At 47.2% G+C, this 20,373-nt stretch overlaps 1 protein-coding gene across 8 annotated transcripts in view; it reads right to left on the reverse strand.

The window, feature by feature from the left end:
- Positions 1 to 20,373, reverse strand: part of ADAMTS14 (ADAM metallopeptidase with thrombospondin type 1 motif 14) — a 212,197-nt gene that overhangs the window by 76,303 nt on the left and 115,521 nt on the right. For 6 of the 8 annotated variants that reach the window (XR_016443452.1, XM_090057043.1, XM_090057044.1 and 3 more), the window contains exons 15-21: positions 17,656 to 17,739; positions 11,626 to 11,789; positions 9,658 to 9,823; positions 7,500 to 7,632; positions 5,756 to 5,963; positions 4,205 to 4,334; positions 3,120 to 3,230 (exon numbers count right to left, since the gene is read on the reverse strand). Coding sequence is in view for 5 of the 8 variants with exons in the window: in XM_090057043.1 (XP_089913169.1) it covers positions 3,120 to 3,230; positions 4,205 to 4,334; positions 5,756 to 5,963; positions 7,500 to 7,632; positions 9,658 to 9,823; positions 11,626 to 11,789; positions 17,656 to 17,739 (996 nt within the window). In the remaining 3 variants the exon portion in view is untranslated. The remainder of the gene's footprint in view (positions 1 to 3,119; positions 3,231 to 4,204; positions 4,335 to 5,755; positions 5,964 to 7,499; positions 7,633 to 9,657; positions 9,824 to 11,625; positions 11,790 to 17,655; positions 17,740 to 20,373) is intronic. The other 2 variants (XR_016443454.1, XR_016443453.1) reach the window with 1 other exon arrangement.

Raw genomic sequence — 20,373 nt, forward strand, 5'->3', positions numbered from 1 at the left:
TCAAAGATCAAAAGATTCAAGGGTTGTTTTTTTTTTAAGTATCCCAAACCGGATAGTTATCTGACCATCTCATATGTCTAGACCTTGTTAAAACAGACTTTCTAGTTTGGGGCATGTCAGATGCACTTGCCTGCTCAGAGGAAGGTGTGAGAGAGATACAAAAATACGACTGCATTTAGAAAAAGAATGTGCCATCCCCAAAGGTGTCACTTCACAGTATTAGGTTATACTCATTTCCAAACAAAATCAGGGAGTGCAGAGATGAACAAAAGTTTTCTTAAATGAACCAAAATGGTGAAATGTTTGGCCCAGGGGATTAACAATAGGATGCAAGACCTCTCACCATTAGGACATCAGCTCAAAAAGCAAAAATAATTTAGATAAAGTTTACGAACTCCAGATGCAGCCACTAAACATTTTTACTTCTGTGATTACAATGTCCAGTGTAATGGACAACAATTAATTGTAAACATAGCAACTAAATATAAGCAAATGATTCTGTCCTGTTTACTTTTGCAAATGAAGTTAGTCTGGATTCATATTAATAGAGACATCCATCCATTCAAAAAGCTGAAGCAAAGCTAGTGGAAGCCCGCTCTCCCCACCACCCCAACCCCATGTCAATAGGCATCTACAATGTTAAGGGGCAAACATTTTTAGGGATGAAAAATTAATTTATTCATTCAAGGTCTATTTCAAAGCCCTTCTAATATCCAGGAAGTCCTATTCATTTGAATGGAATGACTCCCAGTTTAAAGTTATGCGTGTACTAAAGTTTGTTGCTGAATTTACATTTGGGCTAGGCTCCTTGTCTTTCTCATTTCTGTAAAGAAGCAAACCTACTTTTGGGATCGTATTATCAAAAAAATACCAAGAATACCATTTGTTCTGTTCAGCTATTGACATTTGCCCAATGACGAACTGAGACTATCAACTTGAGAATGGCCATTCAATAGCAACCTTCTATCACTACCCAAGTCAGATTTTAAATAATTTGAAGTTATGCATTCCCTCTCACAATAACCATCTGTAACAGGGGGCCCTTTTGCCTTTGACCCACCCACTTGTTTCTGGGCCAACTGCTCACCTTCTCACCCGCCACACCTGGATGATAATTAAATTAAGATGTTAATTAGGCAGGAGGCTGCCCATTTCTTGCTCCAATGCCAGGGAGCACTATTTGCAGCTCCATTCCTCCCCTACACCACAGCCCAAGCCTCGCAGATGGTATCCACTAGTTGTTAATCTCACCGGCCCCACTCTCGGCCCAGAATCCTCCAGTCTGAACCCCACCTGGATCCCTCCACTCAGGCAGCCTACTCCGCCCTCATTCGAGGCTGCCTAGCTCCCTGAGCTGTTCCCCCTTACAGGTGTGGTCCCCTGGGACCCTTGGCCACACTGGCCCTGGCCCACCTCCAAGCCAGTCGGGACCCCAGGCCCTCAGCTCTGGGTGTCCCTCATGGTGGGCCCCCGGCCCTTTGACCCTTCCAGTCCTGGCCACAGCATTGACCAGTCAAGGGATTTCAAGTCAGGTAATTGAGCCTATAGCCCTCTCTCTCTCTCTTGGGTCCGCCTTCCTGATCCTTCTATGGGGTAACCCACCCAATTGTAGGAGCTGGGTTTATTAAGGCACCCCAACCCACCTTTCACCAGAGTGGCAACTGGCCTAGCATTCCCTGGGGGCTCCTGCACCACTGGGAGCCCCAACAGGCCACCTACTCCTGGCAGGGTGCAGTTTTAGGTCATGCCCAGGACCAGGAGCCTCCAGACCATCCCCTACAGCTCCTGCCCTTACCTCCAGAGTCTTACATGCAGCCTTGCAGCCAGGCGATGTTACTGCCTGGCCTGCCAGCGGCAAACTGTTCTGGTTATATAGGCGGCCAGAGATCTAAAATATGGCTGCTGCAATCAAGCACCTGCTGGTTGTTTGGCTGAGTCCTTAAAGGAGCAGATACCAACAGTGCCCTGCCACACCATCCCATTTCTTGCTCCAGCATACTTGAAAGCAAGGACAAGGCCATCTCACCTAGCAAGCTACTGTCCTTTGAACAATGTTAAGGCTTTAAAATCCATAACTGTGTTTATGAAGGGCAGAAAAGGGGGAGGTGGAGAAAAAGGAAAAATACTCTAGGCAAAAAACACTGGAGTTTGGGTGAGAGAGAAGTCTGTATCATGGTGGATCCCCTCAAGTGAGTATTCCAGCAATGAGCAGTTGCATTTCTGACCCAGAATTGGGGGACTGTTTTGGAAACAACTACTCTCCTTTTTTCCTTGAAGTCTCCTTGCACCTCCCTGTCTTGCACCTCCCAAAAGCCAGGTGTCAAAGCCAGAAATCAGACTTGTGTTATCCCTGTAGAATATGCCAGTGACAGTCCAGGATCAGCAGGAAGGATTAAGAGAAGACTGAAATTAATGTGAAATAGGGGAAATATGGAGATGAGGTAAGTATACAAACAAATAACAGCAACCAACATTTTCCTAAATTAAAGACCTGATGTCCATTGTGACAAACCATTTCAATAGCACTTTTTCATTCTCCTAGGTATTAAGTCAATCCTTGCAGTTGAAAGGCCACTAGATGGCATCCCTATTTCAAGGTTGGAAACAAAAGTGAGCAAGGACACAAAGGTGACTTGAATTTCCAGAGGGAAACCTCTGTAAATTTGGGCAGTAGCATAACTGAGTGGCGGGCGTAGTCCCAGGCATGGCCTTTGTGCAGGAGAGGGAGAGTGGGGTGCAAAAATCACTGCTGCTACAGCTGCCATTTAGCCACCTCACCTCCCACCACAAACAGCATCATCCACAATGGGGAACATGGTAGAAAAAAAGAACAAGAAAGGGAACCTATACCTTATTACTCAAGGGGTTGTTTTCTCAACACTCAGTTCAGGGAAGTGTTGAACAGTAATCTGCAGGACCAAAAAGGGTGGTAGTAATCTAATTTCCTCTGTTTAGTTATTTCCACACCAGAAATACATTTGATCTTGGAAGAGGAGAACAGGAATGTTGGTAGTTTATAAACTTTTTACAAGCAGAATCTTCTCCTGTGTGATTCAGGTCCTCACTTAAGCAGTGAGCAAAAAAAGACATGTCTGATCCTTATAAAGAGGATTACTTACTTGAAGATACCTTGTTAACAGGATTTTTGGGCCCATCCTGTGGCACCCACTGTACTTTAGGAGTCACATGATCACTGTTGTCAGCATTCTCTGTAATACTTAGTAGCTTTCCTGAATGTGGAACAAGGTAAAAAGTGTTGTCATCATGATTACCTAATAAGAAGCATTTCCAAAACAATACAAGGGGGGGAGGAGGTATCCAAGCAATACAGACTTTTCACCTCCAAAGGAAGAAGTCAAGACTTAAAAGTAACTCATGTTTTGGGGTGCCCCAGTTTTTGAGTGTTTAACTGAAGACACCTTAAAAAGGAAAGTGATTTTCAGAGAGCAGGTACTAAGCTTTCTTTCAGTCAGACCCCTACGAGGAATTTCAGGCCAAGCACCCAAAAGCCTTTTAAACACCCTGGAGTTATATTAAAATAAATGTGCTGGTGTCACCTTAGTCTCTAAATACTCATATCACAAAAGTACTCAAAATATTATATGGCCCCTACTTAAAAAAAGGACAGAGATTGAAAAAAGAAGGTTCTGTAAGTCCAGGTAGTGAGTATCCCATAGGTTAATCTTTTCTTTGCTGGTCCTCAGGGTCACTTGCTGGGCTTCCATGATTTAATCAAGAATCCTCTGAGTCTGATGGAATGTAAGGGCTGAAGCCCAGATACTTAAAAGTATTTAGGTGCCTATCTCCCATTTCAGAATATGAGCTGTAAGGCATGAAGACCTGGGCTTCACTGACTATAGTACAGACAGAAGCACAGCAGACATAGCCTCTATTGACAGGGGAAGCAGCTGTTTTAAATTGAGACAAACTGGAATAATCAATACCCACTATTTCATTAAATGGATTCCAACTCTTTAACATAGATCTGACTCTTTAGCATATATATTGTAATAGCTTCTCTTTAGGCCTCAGTAAGTCTATTACTTCAACGTCTATAGCCTTACAACTCAGCACAGCTGATCTAAATAGGTGTAAATGAATGGAAAGGGGTCCAACTTACTCCACCTTACTGCTCACTTCTGACTTTGGCTCCTGACTGACTGCAGGAGAGTCTGCCTCAGTGAAATTTCACCTTCCCTCTCACCTGGGCATACCGGCATTTTGCAGACTTCGATGGTTGCTGGTTTCTCACCCTCACACTGACCAATGCTGTTGTCACTGGCTTTGCATACCACCTGGCGCTGCTGGATACCTTCTCCACAGCTTACTGAGCACTGTACCAAACCATCAAGGAAGGAGAGAAATACATCAGTCAGTGATAAAGTTAAAAACAGGGAGGGATGTATTAAAGTGTATCATATGTGAAAAAGGGCTACACAAAAGAACATTGTTTGCAACTGTGCTGTGCAGCTCTCTAAGGTCATGTATGTAAATGTAAACAAATCAGCATTCAAAGTGCTTCTTATGAAATTTATCCTCTGGCCTGGACACTGCTAAAACTTTCAAGATGCCATTAATCCCTATATGATAGAAATATTCCTGCCTTCTCAAACACTTAAGGTGAACTAAATGCCAAGTATTTTCAAACATGCACTCTTAAGGTAGCCACTGGTCAGCCTTTAAAAAGGACTTCCTTCCCCACCCCCCCATCCCTACTCTGCCACAAATTTCTCAGCTCTCCAGTGTGGGGACAGAGGTATTTATCCTGCCCACTTCCACACACTGATCTGCCTCTAAAGAGATTACATGGAAAGCTACTTTACTGTTATTTTTGCACAAATCCTAGTAATAAATGCCATCAGCTGTCCATGCTATTATCTAGTTAACTAACTCATGTGCTCCTTCCATCAACACACAACAAATATATTCCTCTCACAGATCTCAGCCCTTACAGCCTGGTCCAATGGCAGTCTTCCCATTGACTTTGCTGAGCTTTGGATCAGGACCTTAGTGCAGGGGTGGCAAACTCACCCAGCTCTGCAGGCCAGATGAAGGTTACTGAGCTGATCTGTTGGTCAGACCAGGACCAACTCCCCATGCAGCACCCATGGTGCCAGGTTCAGCCTGTGTGCCATGCAGCAAGCATCTGCCCTGGGCTCAGTGTGCATAGAGCATGCAGGGTGGCAAGGGGCATGTGCTGCCCATGCTGTGCAGACTGCACTTGGCACTGCAGGCAGCCTGGGTGGGGGTCGGTCCAGGGTGCCACATGCAGCCTGCCCTCCAGGTCCCCTCCGCTTCCTTGGGCTTACTCCCCATGCTATGTATAGGGCATGTGGTGCTAGGTCCAGCCCATGTGCCACATGCAACACACAGGGATGAAGCATGGAATTTATCCAGTAACCCTCAGGCTATGTGTTTACCACCCCTTCCTTAGAGTAAACATGTCTCTTCACAATGTGACATGGGGACTGTTGTTCGAACATCCTTCCTGATAGTGAAAAGGCTCTCAGCAGCTTCAGAGCAAGTGATATTACCATGTTAAAACTGGAGTTGCTCAGCCAGGCTGCCTGCCACTAACAAGCCCTGTTTGGTGGGTGTAGTTTGGCAGTGAAGACTATGCAAAGATATGAGCAGCTGCTTTCAAAGTGAACATCAGGTTTGTAAAGTGTTTTGGACAACGTAGGTCCACAGACCTTGAAATAAAGTGTTAATACATATTTGTCCTGTGCTCATCACAGAAGCTGAGGGAACTCACCTGGGACCAGGCCCCAGTCCTCCATTGGGATGGACAGGGTAAGCGGTTGCAAGGCCTGCGTGTGTCAGGGCGCTCTCCTGTGCAATACTTGGTGTGCACCGTCCGATTCGTGCCATTCTGGAGGTGTTGGACACACTGCACAACCCTCATCTGAATGCCCAGCTTGCCACAGGATTTGCTGCAGGCTCCCCACTCTTCTGCCAACCAGCTGAATAATGAAAATACCACTCTGTCAGCTTGTTGAAGGGGAGAACTTTCTGGTTGGCAGAACCAGAACACTAAGATCTCTCTGGAACACTGAGATCCAAGTTGTACTGAGGTGAGGTCTGCGCTTTGACATTACCACTTGCACCACAGTCGCCAAACTAAAAATTTAGATCTAAGAATCATAGAATCATAGAAGTAGAGTCGGAAGGGACCTCGTAGATCTTCAAGTCCAACCCCTGCCTGGGCGGGAGAAAAACTGGACTCAAATGAGTCCAGCCAGGTAGGCATCAAGCCTCTTCTTAAAGACCCCCAGGGTAGGAGCCAGCACCACTTTCCTTGGAAGTTGGTTCCAGCTCCTAGCTGCCCTAACTGTGAAGTAGTTCTTGCGGATGTCTAATCTAAACCTACTCTCCAATAATTTGTGCCCATTATTCCTTGTTATGCCAGGGGGCGCTAGGGGAAACAAGGTCTCCCCTAAACCCTTCTGGTCCCCCCTAGTGAGTTTAGAGACAGTCTCCAAGTCCCCCCTCAGCCTTCTCTTGTGAAGGCTAAACAGGTTTAGGTCCCGCACTCTTTCATTGTAGGGTCTGCCCTGTTGTCTCCGGATCATGCGGGTAGCCCTCCTCTGGACCCTTTCAATGTTGTCCACATCCCTCCTGAAGTGGGGTGCACAGAACTGGACGCAGTACTCCAGCTGTGGCCTGACCAGCGTTGCACAGAGGGGGAGGATCACCTCCTTGGCCCTACTTGAGATGCACCTGTGGATGCATGACAAGGTCCGGTTAGCCCTGCCAACCTGACCTCGCATTGTCGGCCCATGTTCATCTTGGAGTCAATAGTGACTCCAAGATCCCTTTCTGCCTCCGTGCTCTCAAGGAGGGAGTTTCCCATTCTATAAGCGTGCTGCTGGTTTCTACTGCCTAAGTGCAGCACCCTGCACCTGTCAGTATTGAAACACATCCTGTTTATGTTAGCCCACTCCTGTAACCTATCCAGATCTTGCTGCAGTCTTTCCCTCCCTACTAGTGTGCTAGATTCCACAATCTTCAGATTGTGTGATCAGCCCAGCACCACTGAAATCAATGGAACTACTTGATTTGCAGAAAATGAGGTTCAGCCTACATCTAGGACTCTCAGAATCTTCTAGGACCCTTTCTGTTCTAACACATTTCACTCAAGTAGGCCAAACAATGGGTGGTTTGTCTTGGTCCCTCTCAGGGCTTGCATAATCTGCTAGGTTATGTTTTCCAAGACTTGCATTGTAGTCAATTCCCTTCCAAACATCCCCAGATTATCTGGACAGTGCTCTGTCACCTAGATGTTGTCACTTTAGAGGAGAGGGAAAAGTAGTTAAAGGAATACAACTTCATTCTGCAATGCCTCTACCTCTGTCTTGCAAAGGAGGAATGAGAAAGGCTAGCTATGGCACTACTATGGGAAAATGACAAGACCTTCCTGTCTTAACCCTTAGCACTTTCATACAGGCACTAAAAAACCAGCAGGAGGAAATGCCATGAGAGTAGGGGAGAGAACTTACATCGGCTGGGAGCACTCCTGCAGGTTACATCGCCTCCGGATTGGCTTGGGCTTCTTGCCATTATCACAAAAGTTCCGATGCACCATCCGATTATCACTTTTCCTCCGACAGCCATACTTGGTGTACTGGATACCTGAAGGAACCAGAGCAAGGGAGATACACAAAGGGTGAGGGAACTGTTGGTATGATCAAGATTTGGCCTAGAACTGCAATTTCTCAACCAACAGCTGGATTTCCCTAACTAGCTCCTCTTGCTTTTCACTATGAAATTTGCAGTTTAACTGTGGAGCTCAGCATTTCATAGAAGGAGCTTTAATGCAGCCACACAATGATTCCTCTATGCTGTAAGGCACAAAGGCATAAACACATTTTTAGTCAGCAAGCAGATGGTGGGAAGATATTGCTACTAAGTCAGAAATACACTCTGACACCTACTCCTGCTTTACCCTTAGAAATTATGGCAAATAGGTAATACCATCAATTCATCCCTGTAGGTCTGGGCCCAGATTCTTGATTGCATCCAAGTTCTGTTCTAGCACAGGGAGTAATTCCAATATAAGCCACAGGCATAAACTCTTTGGAGACTATGGTGTGCATTTAGCAGATTGCCCCCTTAGCTCCGGTGCATATTATGGCTTTCAGTGAAAAGAGCTGAGTGGGCCCCAGCCCACTTTAGTTCCCCCAGTAGAAAAAAATCCACATCATAAAAACAACATTGCTACCATTTGGCAAACTGGCTGCACTTGCTTGGGAATAGACTCTGCCACTTTATTATGGCAGACATCTATTCACTCTGTGACAGAAGAACACAAGCAGCCTGAGCTGCTTGCACACTCCAGCCACCCCAGGCAGGTGTTCTAGGGGCCTGAGAGCCCCTCAAGCCCCCAGAACACCTACCCAGCTTTGCATGCTTACAGAGAGGCACCCCAGGGAATCTCACCAAGACCCAACCCCAGCAATCACTGGAGCAAGTCTGGCTGAGTGGGGAAAGCCAATCATGGGGATGGATCTGACTGAGCCCAAAACCACATCCAGAGATCACATCAGCCCTTGTTCCACACCACCAAAGGCAGAACAAGGAACAATGTGCATTTTGCCCAGTAAAGCAGATCAGCGGTGCTGTGATACATCACAGTACAGCTGATCCACTTCATTTAGCAATATCTGTTTCTAGCCAAAAAGCAATCCTTTCAGGGATCCTACTTAACCATGCCTGCAAAACCTGCTAGTGCTTCTAATGTGGGCAAATCCCACATTTGTACATACAAAATTGTACCATGTGCAGAATTACTTCTTTTAAGTGTGCAAAATTCATTCAAAATTATGTATGCATAATTAAAAATGCATGCTGAAAAATTTGTCCTTGTGCATATAGAGTAAGGCTGTTTCAAAGAAGGCTTGGCAATAATTGTTCATACCTTTATAATGGTTGCTTGCATTACCCTGCATTAAATCTCAGGTTCCAGGAATCCACAGAAATCATAAGCATGTGGAAGCACAGAGACTGCATCAAAGCAGATTTAGACATGAAGTACATCAGAATAGTGCAAAGGAACTTTGACTCTCTTCGCAAATGAGATAAGCTTAAGGCCTGGAATTGCTCAGGAAGAGGAATATTTGGATATTTAGAAGCCAGGGGCTGATGGGATACTTCTAACGTCCTATATGTCCAAGATATCTGAGAGCTACACATGTGTGACTATGTAGTAAGACAAAAGGCAGGGTAGATTTGCATCTTATAGACTAACTAAATCAGAGCTGTATTGCATAAGCTTTCATATGCAGAGAACTTACAAAGCCCTGTGCTTACAAAAGTTTATGTTGTGCATCTCTGGTGTGATTACTGTCAGGGTTCAAATTACACTTTGACTCTTGGGGGGGTCTGCAAAAAAACTAAACCAGTTCATTGATTAACAAGTCCATCTAAGTGATGGAGCTATCCAATCAGAGATTCTCCCCCTCACCCCCACCCTGGTTATGATTTTCAAATCTTACAGGGGGGTCTTGTCTCTTATGGGGGGATCACCCCCCAAGCTTCCCCTTAATTCACATCTTGATTAGTGTATAAGGTATAAATCTACCCTACCTTCTGCCTGACTTCAGACTATCGTGGCTAACTATTTCTCAATGTAGTAAGAAACATAAAAGAGAAAGAGACCTCCTCCACAAGCCTTGGAGCACTGCGACCAGCTCTTGAGAGCCCACTCATAGGTGTCCATCTCTTCAAGAAGGACATTATTGTTTCCAATCATAGGCAGCAAGTCCTCATGGATGATGTATTTATACATCAAGCTGCTCATAGATTCATCTTCCTGTGGTATAACCTGCAATCAAAGGGATAAAAAACAAGGAAGGGGCAGTGGGAGGAGAGAAAGAAAAAATGAAAAAGTGGGAAATAGTGCAAGAGATGAGAGGAAAGGGATTAGAAAAGAGAAAACAAACAAGAAATATAATAATTTAGCACACAGATACATAGCATAAAAAAGTAATGGAAAAGAAAGTAAAAGAAAGAGAGAGAAAGAAATGAAACCAGAATAGCATAAAAAAGAGCTGATACGAAGAAATCCTGATCCAATTGAAATCTTTCATCCAAAATGATCAGAAGGACGAAAAAATGCACAATATACACAATATATACCCAATATACTCTATGTTCTACCTCTTGACACTGTGGAAGGCCAGTAGGGCACACTCCTGCACTGAGCCACCCACCTCACTGCACCCCACCAAAAACCAACCTTCGAGTGCCTCTCCTGGGGTGCCTAGGTCTGGCCGACCCCCTTCCTGGAGCACACCCACAAGCCTGGAGTATCGCTGCCACCACCCAGACTCAGGTCTTTGTCTGGGCCTTGTACCACCCAGGACAAACAGACCCTGTAGACTTAGGGGTTGCTTAACCCCAGCAGGATATATCTGGGTGCTTCTTATAGCCTGAGGCCTCCCTTAGTCAGCTGAGTAAAGGGAGCAAGAAGGCCTGCCCACATGTACAACAAGGCTGGCTATAAGGGACAGCTTTATAGTTTTATTGGGTAGAAAGGGTAGGCATGGGGAGGGGTACAAGTCAGAGAAGTAGCAAAAGAATAACCCTGAGCAAACAAAAGCATCTTGATAGCCTTTTGATATGCGACTAGAGTACATTAAACTAAGTTCCTAATTAGGCTCCTGGTAAGTTACTCACATCCACATCCAGAGTATGAGAGAGCTGTGGAGGTCCATGCTTCTTTGTGTGTGTCTTTAAAATGTCTGTCTGCCTTCTTCCTGGAGGGACTCTCTTAAATAGCCCTCTTGACCTCACTACCTGGACCCAACCAACATCAGGCATCTTCTCAGCATCACTGATGCTGACCGGTGGGTTTGAGTAATGTCCACTCTCACCTTGAGGAAGGACCACTGCCTTAGGACCACCCTCCCAGGCCAAAGATGGGAAGTTTTACAATACGACTGGCTACAGTGAGAGGCGAATCCCCCCTCCCTAGGGGATCCCATAGCAACCAGGTGGTTACCTAGCAACCAGTTGGTAGATGCAGGGCAGAGAGAGAGAGAAGAGGGGAACAAACAACGCCAAAAATGAGAAGGCTGGAAGGGAGTTCTTTCACAGGTGCATAAAGCAAATGCCCATAGAACAGCAAACTATTTACTTGCTATACTCCACACATGTAACCTTCCCCCTCATCTGCATAAATAGGAATTTTAACTAAAACTCTAGAACAGAAGGGTTGTTTGTAAAACTCTTTACCAAAAAGTGAACGTGTATTGTCAGGGTAGGGGGGACCATTCATCCATGAATGCACAGAGAACTTACATGTTTAATTCCTTGTAAGGCTTACATAAGCCAAAATGAGGTGTATACCAGGAGGTGGTTGTGTCCTTTGATACACTATCAGACACAAGCTCAAAAAACCTTGAGGTACCTAAGGAGTGTACCTTTGGTCACATTTCATACGAGTCCACTATTATTATTCTTATTTAAATTTCACTTTTTAAAAAATATACCTATTCATTATAAAATGTTCCTATTCTTTCTAACTTTTATATTGGACTTTTCTAACATTTTAGTATTGTGTATTCTGTGACACTGCATGATGGTCAGACATTATTTCCCTAAAGACAAGCCAGTTGGACTCACCAGAACACTGATGGCTTCATGTAGGGGCCCACTACTTTTCAAGGTCTCTTTGCCATTCTCTATGGTGTATTCCCATTCCAAGCCCATCTCAAGGAAGGTTTTGCTTTTGGCTTCTTTTCCCTTGACATTTAGGATGAAGTTACCAGTGGCTTGGTTCTTAACAGCTAGAAAAAAGAGTCACAAAGTAATTTTATCATGCCAATGTCTTTCAGGAACAGTTGAATGAATTGGTAGCATAATCTGGGGAATTTAACAGCCACAGGTTAACCTGTTGTTAGGTCTTTTATAGAAAATCACCTGCATTTAAATACTTGATTAAGTGGTAACTGAAACAGCAGTCTCTCCATCACAAAACCACTCTGGCAGCCTTGGCAATATCTGTGCATCAACGCTTAAAAAAGGGGCATGGGGTAGGTCAAGGATGATGTGTACTAGCAAAGCTGTGGAGTGTGCAAAGTTGAATAAGCAGGGTGTTGTGCTGCTAAGAAGCAAAGTGTCTTAGCAGATGACCAGCACAGAGTCCTTGGAGAAAAAAGAAGTGATCTCTTATGCTTCCTTAGAAAAATACCTCCTCTGGGCCTCTGTCTCTGAAGTGCAGAAAATAAGACTGTGGGCACCGACTGATGAAACAGCATGGGTACATCCTATTGAATGGATTAGTGCATGCATCTAGGGCTGGTGTCCGCATTTTCTAACTACTTTGCTTAAATACCAATCCCCTCATTCTTTGAAATAATGGGCTCCTAAGCAGAAAGAACACAACCCCATTTTTCCTGTGGCCAAAAGAGATTTCACATGAAGAGGATGGCTTTTGGGAATATATCCTCACATAGAGGACCATTGTATGAATTTTTGGTAAGGGTTTGCACAAGCTCAACTCTAGGTGTTGGGGACTGAGGTGGCATAGGTACTAAGGCACATGCTTGACACTCCCGAGGTGACAAGTTTGAGACCATAGCAGAAGCACTCATAGTGCAGCCTGTCCGTTTCAAATGCAACTGTGAATTCTGCTAAATACTTTATCATCATAAAGGCACAGAAGAGAAAAGGAAAGCTCTATTTGCCAGACTCACTGGTAAAGAAGGATGATGTAGTAGGAAGAAAGGTGATTTGCTAATCAAGAGGTAGGGGAACAGCTACTTCCTCTTAATGCCCTCTTTCTCGTGATCACATTTCCTCCCCCAACCACACCTTTGTAAGTATCTCTAATAACTAGAAAAATAGCCAGCTGCCCTACAATGATACTAAAAAGGATCTGTAAATCTGATTCAACTAACCCCAAGTTAACTATGGCCAGCACAGCAGCTCTTATGCCTTCCCCTATCCTCCTAAGATAGGAGAAGCTGCTTTGTCCAGCCAGTCTCCATCTGATATAATAGTCCCTTAGGGGGCATTCCTGGTTACCATGCTCACAATCAGGTTGTTCTTAGATGGCCTCAAAACAGGCTTAGTGGTACCCTGCAGCTGTAGGATTGATTGGGATAGGTTGGGTGTTAAAGTCGCCCCATAACACTGCATCCATTCCTGAGCTATGCTAGGCTCAGGAAGGCCTCAGAAAGTCTAGTCATAGATTTCATAGACATTAGGGCTGGAAGGGACCTCGGGAGATCATCGAGTCCAGCCCCCTGCCCAAAGGGCAGGAAGTCAGCTGGGGTCATAGGATCCCAGCAAGATAAGCATCCAATTTACTCTTGAAGGTGTTCAATGTAGGTGCTTGAACCACCTCCGCTGGCAGACTGTTCCAGACCTTGGGGGCTTGGACAGTAAAGAAATTCTTCCTTATGTCCAGCCTGAAACGGTCTTGCAGGAGTTTGTGACCGTTTGACCTCATCATCCCTTGGGGCGCTCTGGTGAACAGACGTTCCCCCAGATCCTGGTGGTCACCCCTGATAAACTTATAGGTGGCCATCAGATTGCCCCTGAGCCTGCGCTTTTCCAGGCGAAAAAGTCCCGTGGCTCTCAGCCTGTCATCGTAAGATCTGTTTTCCTGACCTCTGATCATGCGCGTGGCTCTCCTCTGAACTCTCTCAAGCTTCTCCACAGCCTTTTTGTATTGTGGAGCCCAAAACTGGACGCAGTACTCCAGCTGCGGCCTCACCAAGGCCGAGTACAAGGGGAGAATGACGTCCCGGGATTTGCTCGAGAAGCATCTATGGATGCAAGCCAGCGTTTTGGTCGCTTTACTAGCCGCAGCATCGCATTGCAGGCTCATGTTCATCTTGTGGTCAATGATGACCCCCAAGTCTCTTTCTTCTGTAGTGCTAACCAAAGTAGCACTGCCGAGTGCTGCAGGTTTTTCCTCCCAAGGTGGAGAACCTTGCATTTATCGGTGTTAAACACCATCAGGTTCTCATCTGCCCATTTGCTGAGCTTGTCCAGGTCAGCCTGGATCACCCGCCTATCTTCTCACGTGGATGCTTTGCCCCAAAGTTTGGTGTCATCGGCGAACTTGGCCAGTCCACTCCTGACTCCAATGTCCACATCATTAATGAAGATGTTGAACAGGATGGGTCCCAGGATAGAGCCTTGAGGGACCCCACTGGTCACAGGACACCATGATGAGTGACTGCCATCAATCACAACCCTCTGGGTCCGACCACGAAGCCAGTTTCCCAGCCAGCGGATCGTGGTGGAGCCAAGGCCACAACTGGGCAGTTTGGCCAAGAGGTGATCATGGGATACCAGATCAAAAGCTTTTTTGAAGTCAAGATATATGACATCAATCTCTTCTCCCTTGTCCAGGTGATAGGTCACCTGGTCATAGAAGGAAATGAGATTGGTCAAACAAGACCTACCCGCAACAAACCCGTGCTGGCTGTCCCTTAGAATGTTAGCCTGGGCCAGTCCCTCAAGGATGGCCTCCTTAATAAACTTTTCTAAGATCTTCCCAAGGACAGAAGTCAGGCTAATGGGCCTGTAGTTAGCCAGATCCACTCTCCTCCCTTTCTTGAAGATCGGCACCACATTGGCCTTCTTCCAGTCTTCAGGCACTACACCAGAGCGCCAGGAGTTTTCAAAGATCCGTGCCAGGGGCTGGGCTATGACGCTCGCCAGTTCCTTGAGTACCCTGGGGTGCAGATTGTCAGGACCGGCTGACTTGAAGGTATCCAGCTTCTCAAGGTGTTCCTTCACGAGGTCAGCATTTATGGAGGGTAGGGGATCCCCATCACCTGGATCTCCCTGTCCCATAGCAGGCATGGGCATCCCGTGTGACTGATGAAAGACTGACGCAAAGTACCTATTTAATAGGTTGGCTTTTTCCTGGGCGTCAGTTGTCAGTTGCCCCATCTGGTTTAGCAGGGGTCTGACATTGCCCTTGCTTTTCCTCCGGCTCCCCACATATCTGAAAAAGGACTTTTTGTTGTCCTTGATGCTTGAAGCTAGTTGGAGTTCAGTTGCAGCCTTGGCTTTCCTGGCTTGGTCCCTGCAGGACCGGACCAGCGCGGAGTAATCCTCCTTGGAGATGAATCCCGTCCTCCATCCTTTGTAGGCTTTCCTTTTTAGCCACAGTAGTCCGCTAGGTCCCTGGAGAGCCAGGGGGGCTGCTGTGCCTTCTTGCTGCCTTTCCTCCGTGTTGGAATAGATTTAGCTTGTGCACTGAGGATCCCTTCCTCGAGAAGCAACCACTCTTCTTGAACTCCCATCTCCCTGGGGTCATGGTCCCTGAGGGCCTGACCGACAAGCCTCTTGAGCTTGTCAAAGTCGGCTTTTCTGAAGTCAAGGACTTCTGTGTTGCTGACTGACTTGCCAGCTTTACGGTGGATGGTGAAGGTGATCAGCTCGTGGTCGCTGTCACCCAACTTCCCATCAATTACTAGGTCGCCGATTAGGTCGTCCCCCGTAGCCAGTACCAGGTCGAGCAGCACTTTGCCTCTCATTGGCCCATAGACTTCTTGAGTCAGGTAGAGGTCATCCACTCATGAGAGAAAGCTTTGCGCCCGCTCAGATTTAGCTGAGTGATCTTTCCACGGGATGTCCGGGTAATTGAAGTCACCCATGACAACCAAGGTCCTGGAGCAAGCGGCTTCAGTCAGTTCCCGGGCGAACTCCTGGTCAAGCTCGGGACTTTGAGTGGGAGGTCTGTAGTAGACTCCCACCGTTGTGTCCCCTGTGCCAAATTCCCCACAAATTTTTACCAAGAGGGTCTCTAGCTGTCCATGCCGGTCGCCAACATCAGCTTGCAGGAACATGTAGCTTTCCTTCACATAGAGAGCTACACCCCCGCCCCTTTTGTCAACGCGATCCCTCCTGTACAGGGTATAGCCCTCTATACCCGTGGTCCAGTCATGGGTGGAGTCCCACCAGGTCTCCGTTATCCCAATGACATCATATTTCTTTGCACTGAGCAGGAGGATGAGCTCGTCCTGCTTGTTGCCCAGGCTCCTGGCATTAGTGTACAGGCAGACGAGTGTCCCCTTGGGGGCTCTTGCCTTGCCCACAGATTGTGCCAGGGCTTGGGCAGGGGTGGGCTCCCTTAAGTGCCTTGGTCTGCTGGCTTTGCAAGGGTTGCTCAGCGGACCAGCAGTGGCAGTCGTCCCCCCATCCCCCAGCGGGCTTAGTTTAAAGCCCGGTGGAGCAGGTCAGCCAGCCTGGCTGAGAAGAGCCTCCTCCCCAGGGGAGAGAGGTGGAGGCCATCTCTTCCCAGCAGCTCGCTGCCTCTCTCTCCAAAGAGCGGGCTGTGGTCATGGAAGCCAAAGCCTTCCCGATAACACCAGCGCCGCAGTCTTTGGTTCACCGCATGGATCCTCCTCTCCCTCCTCAGCCCATAGCCCGAGACTGGGAGGATCGACGAAAACACCACCTGAGCTCCCAGACCCCTAAGCCCCACTCCCAACTCCCTGTAGTGCCTCATGACCTGGCTGGGGGTGCTCCAAGCCGTGTCATTGGTGCCCACATGAATAAGGAGCATGGGGTAGTGGTCTGTGGGCCGGAGGAGCTGCGGGATCCTCTCCGCAATGTCTCGGATGCGGGCCCCCGGGAAGCAGCAGACTTCCCAGGCTAAGGGGTCAGGGCGGCAGATTGCCCCCTCAGTGCCCCGCAGGATGGAGTCTCCCACAACAAACACCTTACACTTTGTCTTGGGGAGAGCGGGGCCAGTAGCTGCGGTCGAGCCTGGGTTGCCTGCGGGAGCTGGCAACTGTGTGGGCTCTGCTGGGGCTGCAAGAGGTGCGAACCTGTTACTAAGCTCCGGCGGGGCAGGGGCCTTGGTGCGGTGGGCCTTGAGGCCCTTGACAACCTTGGTCCGTGCCCCTGACTGGGCAGAGCGGGAGGTCCCAGAGTCCTCCTTAGTCGCGGAGGGAGACGGAGTTCTCCCCTGTGGCTCCTGGGGGAGAAGGGCCTGGCAGTAGGAGTCTATCTCCTGCTCACAGTCCCTGAGGGCACGCAGTCTCTGGACTGTGGCCTGGAGCTCCTCTAGCTGGCGCGCCAGAGACCCAAAGATATGGCCCCAAGACTTCATGTTATGCTCTCATTTTTCACTTTGTTGTTAGAGTTCATGAAAGTTCAGGAACAGAAGCACCACCTAATGCCAAGATGGCAAACTACGTGCCAATTCCTTGCCCTTTGGCCCCAGCCAACATACCTCAGTTCTAACTGAAACTCCACCCTGCCACTCCATTCCTGGGTACCCGTAAAGCTTTGCCAATACAATTAATCCTTCAATGTCCCCTACTACTCCATTCCTGGGCTTCTTTTTAGAAGAGATCAACAGTCATAGTGCACTTGGCAAAACTGACTTACATACAAGAAAGCCTTGAATGAGACCTACTTATCACTCAAGTAGGAACTGAGCAGTAAATAAGCCTTTTGCTCTCAGTTAGCTCATTCTGGATATAATTCTAAATATTGTGCATGTACAGTACAATACAATTGGCTCTTAGCACTCCCACACCCACTTTGAAAGCATGACCCACTCACCCAGTTTAGATCATTTGACGCTTAAAGTTTCTTTACTTAAACAAAATGAGGTAAGGCTGACTAACATTCCCTGCCTCTTGGCCTGTTTGCATTCTGTGACCAGTCAGCGCTCACCAATGTTATGGGATGCTGGCTCCATCTCTTCTATCTGAATGTGCCTGGCTCCAGCTGGAATCTCAAACATTTTCAAAACACCCGCTGAAAAATAAAAGAAAGAGAAGCATTCTGAAAACCAGCAGCACAGCAATAAGGTCTGAATCCTGTGGAATGCTCCCAACATGCTTTGATACTTCAATGAGAGAAGGATAGGGAGGAGTGTGTTTTAGTTGGTACTTCTGGCTTGTGCTTTTACGGTTGATAACAGGTTAGTTTAGATAACTCTGCATTTGCAAGGCAGCCCTACTTTGCTTCTCCAGGTCATGAGTACAGTGAAGCATTAAGGGACTGTTTGCAGAGATAACAGATAAGCTGTGATTTTATTAGCAAAGAGTCAAATTCAAAATATTCAGAGTCCATTCAGACAAGCATCCAATATTTGGAATCTAAGCTGATGCCTACTTGGAAATGAGGCTTTTCAGTCCTCCCATTATGCTTTTCTCTTGGTTTCTACCCCTGAACATTCTTCAAGACTTGTCCCACAGTCTCCTAACTCCTCTTCCAATGACACAGACCATTTGCTATCATTCTCTAAGCAATAATCCTAGTCTCCCACAGCATTATGGAACCTGGGTACACCCAAGTACTGTGCTCCCCTCTTCAGATAGAAGGGATGGGCAGCAGGCAAGAGTGCTGCAAGAGGGACCTGCAACATGGAGGCCAGATCCCTCTGCTCCCTATAAAGTCAAGCCAGAACAAGAGGTATTCAACTATATACAGATTTATTAATATATACAAGAATTAAGATAATTGCTATTAATAAACACAGACACACAGATATATAGAGAGACACACACACACAGATATACAATTATCATATAATAGTATATCCTACAGATAAAAGCTGAAAGATTACACCCCTCTAGGTAGCCTCAAACAATGTGTTGATGAACAGTGGATTTAGAATAGACAAACAACAGGTAAATACAGGTGAGCACATAGAATTACAATTAAACAGCAGTCATAACACAAATATATATGGAAAGTCTGTATAACCATCAGGGAAGGGGTCCCAGCAGTGTCACTTAAGAAGTTTAAACTTACACTCTATTAAAGTACTAATATACAAAGTTAAAATGTCCACAAAATATAAGGCGCAGTGTCACAGACAAGGAGGCACTCTCCCACAAAATATAAGGCACCTCAACAACAAATTAGATCATGCTTCCACAGGGATAAACTGCCCCACAGGTGGGGTAGATCCCCTCCCCTGTGGAAATCCCTTCCCCAACAACTCATGATTCCAGGGCCTGGATGGCTGGCCCTCATCCCCTTGGCCAAGTTGCTCCTCACGGGAGTGGCCTCCCAGGCCCCTTGCTCCCTTGGGCTGCCGCTCACAGGTGCCCCTGTGCACCGTCCTGTGCACTGAGGGCTCTACCTTCTGCTGGGGGTTGGAGGCCCAGGCCGCTTCGCACAGCACCAGGGCTCAATCCGTCTCCCAGACCCTCCATGCAGCGTTGCCTGGACCGAGTTCCCTGGCCACTTGTCAGAGATTGCAGACCCGAGCCACCTCAGGCTACTCCCAGGGTCTTGAGCTTCATGCACCGCTGTGTGCACAAGGTCCCGGCCACTCACTAGGGCTTTGCAGACCTCAGCTGCCTCATGCAGCTCCCAGGGTATGGGCTCCAGGCACAGAGCAGTGCACGAACACCGTGTTCCCTGCAGTGCAGCTGGGGACACAGCCGCTCGCCATTTCCACTCATGAAGAGGCATTTTCAGGCTCTTCAGAGCACTGGTTCTGCCCACTAGCCAGCTCACACCAGTTCTTTTTAACCCATCCTCTTCTCCATCCCTTGACCTGCCTCTCATGTGCTGGGCACGGAGCTCATTTATTCACTCCGGAGGCTCCACCCCAAAATGTTGTCTGACCTGCAAAGAGCAGGCTACAACCAAGCCGGGGGTCTCCTCTCTCTCCCACCCTCATCCCCACCCTCCCCCCGCAGGGGCAGGGCAAGCCCCTTCCCAGTGTTACCTGATTAGTGGATGGGCTCCACCAATCACAATGAAGATTCTCTGAGCCCGGGCTGCAGGGCTGTATCTGTAAGTCTGCCACACTTACATGATCCTTCTCATCCCCTGGTTAGGTTCTCTGCTTTCTGAATGCTGACAGATGCACAGCTCCACTCTGGCACCACATGGCACCACTCTGGCACAACATGAGTTACAGTGACATTCACTGTTGGATCTGGGAAGTTTTGGGGACTGAGCTCCAGTTCGGAGCAGCTGCATGTCTGCAGACTCTCTCCCCTAGCTTCACACCTTTAGAGCACCTTCATCTAAACCCTCATGTAATGAAGCACTCTACAGCCATGCCTTGACAAAAGCTCAGGGCTGCAGAGTGCTTTAAAAGCACTCAATCATGCGGCATGTAATGCGGATTCAGACTGTCACACAATCCAGCACTTTTAAAGGACTATGCAGCTCTGCACTTCTTTCAGGGCATGACTGTAAAGTGCTTCAGGGGACCAATCGAGCAACAAAACATCACTTCTGTCAACACTCTCTATGACTTCTCTGTGTCAGGCTGCATCGTTTGCTTCTAGAAACCCTGATTCCCTTTGCACCTTACTCCAAACCCTGAACCCTGCAAGAGATTAGACAAAGAAAGGCACATTATTCCCACATAGACAGCATTCTGAATGCTCTTATATATGGCATTCTAAGCAAAACTCTCTA

Source organism: Crocodylus siamensis, chromosome 7 (genome assembly GCF_052110815.1).
Source record: "Crocodylus siamensis isolate JL-2025a chromosome 7, ASM5211081v1, whole genome shotgun sequence".
Lineage (NCBI taxonomy): Eukaryota > Metazoa > Chordata > Crocodylia > Crocodylidae > Crocodylus > Crocodylus siamensis.